The sequence below is a fragment of the Etheostoma spectabile genome, chromosome 13, assembly GCF_008692095.1.
Source record: "Etheostoma spectabile isolate EspeVRDwgs_2016 chromosome 13, UIUC_Espe_1.0, whole genome shotgun sequence".
Classification (NCBI taxonomy): domain Eukaryota; kingdom Metazoa; phylum Chordata; class Actinopteri; order Perciformes; family Percidae; genus Etheostoma; species Etheostoma spectabile.
In genome coordinates, this window is record NC_045745.1 from 24,736,358 (window position 1) to 24,738,932 (window position 2,575).

The following is a 2,575-nucleotide window of genomic DNA, read 5'->3' on the forward strand; positions in this document are numbered from 1 at the left end:
ATATATATATATATATATATTTCAGGGCCTGTTGGTAAGTGAACACAGCACATTTGTGTGACATGGAACATTTTGAAATATATGTTGGCAGCTCCAGTCCAAATGTTTCCCATTTAAAACTGACTGAATCATACGGTACATCATTGAAAACCAACAATATAGGTATTCAATATTCTACAAACAGCTTGATCTTACCTCTGTCTTTGACAACAAAATATTACTGTACATACATTCATGTTTGCAATCCTTGTTAGATTGAGCGCTATGAAGGTTTAGCCTTAGGCTGTTTAAAATTCAGGCTTAGATGATGTGATGTGCATCAAACAAACTGCAGTTACAGATAAAATAAAAAATAAAATAGGATGGGGTTGATTAACTGCATACCAACATGTAACCTCTCTCAAGTGGAATCTTTATCAAGTTTAATGAAGATCAACATGTTTTCTTGATTCTTGCTCTGCTCTGACAATACACAGCTGCCATGAACTATTATCTGGGTGCAGATAGACATCAACAGTGTTAAAACAAAGCTCACTGTCTACTAAAATTAGTGATTAAAAGTGGACAACGTTTTAAGAGATACTACATTGAAAATCGTTGCTCTGAATTGTCCAACATATCTTTGGGGAGCTTAGAAAGAAGAAATAAACCTGTTGTCATTCCTGAAATTGTAATTTGATAGACCCGTCAATAAAACGTTTTGGTGCTGCAGTTTCTCTCCTGCTCCCAATTTCTAATATTGTTCTTTTTGAAATGCATTCGTACATTTTAAATCAATAAAATAATTTTAAAATCAATATTTTGTGTAAAATTATAGATTTCTTTAGTAAGTAGCTGTATGATAAGTGGTATAATGTAGAGCAACTGGGTCATTTCTGCTAATTAAACCCTGACAGGGTAATGCAGGACCTCCACAGCTCTGCTGTTTCGCCCTCATGTTGCCCTCTTGCTCATGCAAAAAACAGCTTGAACATCGAAATATACATTTTGTCCGGGTGCACAGTCTTGGGAAAGTAGGGGACGTAATAGATAAAAACTATATTATTAGTATTATTTTAATATTTTAAGTATTTTGATTCTCCTCATATATAAAAATACATATACTGTACAGTGAATGCCAAATATCTTATTCCTGCCAACACAACTTTCTTACACACACTGTTGCTATCAAATTATCCTCAAATAGCCCCCCTACAGAGTTCAATGGGCTTCTCTCTTAAAACAAATCTGCATAACATCACATTTCAATAATGATTATCACAAAGGAACAATTCTTGCAGTTATTCTAAATGACTGCAGCAAATGAAGCTTAACTCGCCGTGACCACTGGACCAATAAGCTTAATGTTAATCACTTGCTATTATAAGTATGAAAAGCTTATGGTAAAAGTCGGGTCATTTATTTTGGACATAGAAGGCTCTTTAAGGCGGATCAGCAATCAGGCTGGAGCTTTTTGAAATGTGGTGTTATCAACGTGTCATCTGCAATTAGCGTGCAATTGATTACTCAAGTCAGAAATACAGTACATCACCAAGTTGTGTAGCATTTGGTTTCATTTCAATAGTGTGAGAAAATTTAATTCATGCAAATCATAGACTTGTGCTTAAAATGGGCAATCAATCCCAGAGATCATCACGAGTGCTCCTCTTGTTGTCAAAGTTATGTCACTGTTGTGGTTTTGTAGTTATAAGGGCAGATTAATCAGAAATGTCACCATGCAAATGAGGAGCCACATGATCATTAAAAGAATAAGAAAGAAAAAGATATTTCAGTTAGATGAATTTATGTTTCCTTACTCCTCCCCCATGAATGTATCACTTTTGTTTGTGAAATACTTTATTTCACCTTTTCAGAGCTTTTAAAACCTTTAAAGGAAATAATCCAAGAAAAGCATTAAACGTGTCAAGAGAGACCACAAGTAGAGATTGTGTAATTTCAGGGATCCACAAGCCAAAATGAGCTGGGAACCACTGAATAAGATAATCTAAAGAAATCATTTCTCTTATCTCTTCAACAGTTCAAATTTTGGGGATATAGTGTTTTCCTTAATACCAATGAAAGACTCCTGAACCAGTGAACATCAAGACGCCCAGACACCAACTGTGAGCTGCTTACTGTTTGGTGTAATCTACACTGACATCTGTTGTTGCTCATTTTTTCAGTCTTTAAACCAACATAAGTCTGACTGAATGTTCTTTAAAGTATTCATATTTTACGGATATTTTCACTCGTCAACCAATCACTCAACTGTGGTTTCTGATCATTATCAGAGACCAATGAAAGATTTAAACTAAAGTATATTTTTCCCACCATTCAACCCATTCAGGTGTAATACACCTGCACTTACGGTCACTGCAGAACGGCCCCCCGTAGGTGGTCATGGTGCAGTCACAGGAGAAGCCCTCCCACAGCTGCAGACACACTCCCTGGTGGTGGCAGGAGTCCTCTGTGCAGGTGGTGCTGGGACCTACAGGGTGTCGACAGTAGATTTACCAGGTGCCTTCTCTCCTATTTTATTTATCCATTTTCATGACAATGCAAAGGGAATTTTATATATATATATATATATATATAT

The 2,575-nt window shown here is 36.0% G+C and overlaps 1 protein-coding gene across 14 annotated transcripts in view; it reads right to left on the minus strand.

The window, feature by feature from the left end:
* LOC116699997 (neurexin-2) overlaps positions 1-2,575 on the minus strand; it is a 143,562-nt gene that overhangs the window by 74,032 nt on the left and 66,955 nt on the right. For all 14 annotated transcript variants that reach the window (XM_032532787.1, XM_032532786.1, XM_032532785.1 and 11 more), the window contains one exon: positions 2,348-2,467. In XM_032532787.1, coding sequence (XP_032388678.1) covers positions 2,348-2,467 — 120 coding nt within the window. The remainder of the gene's footprint in view (positions 1-2,347; positions 2,468-2,575) is intronic.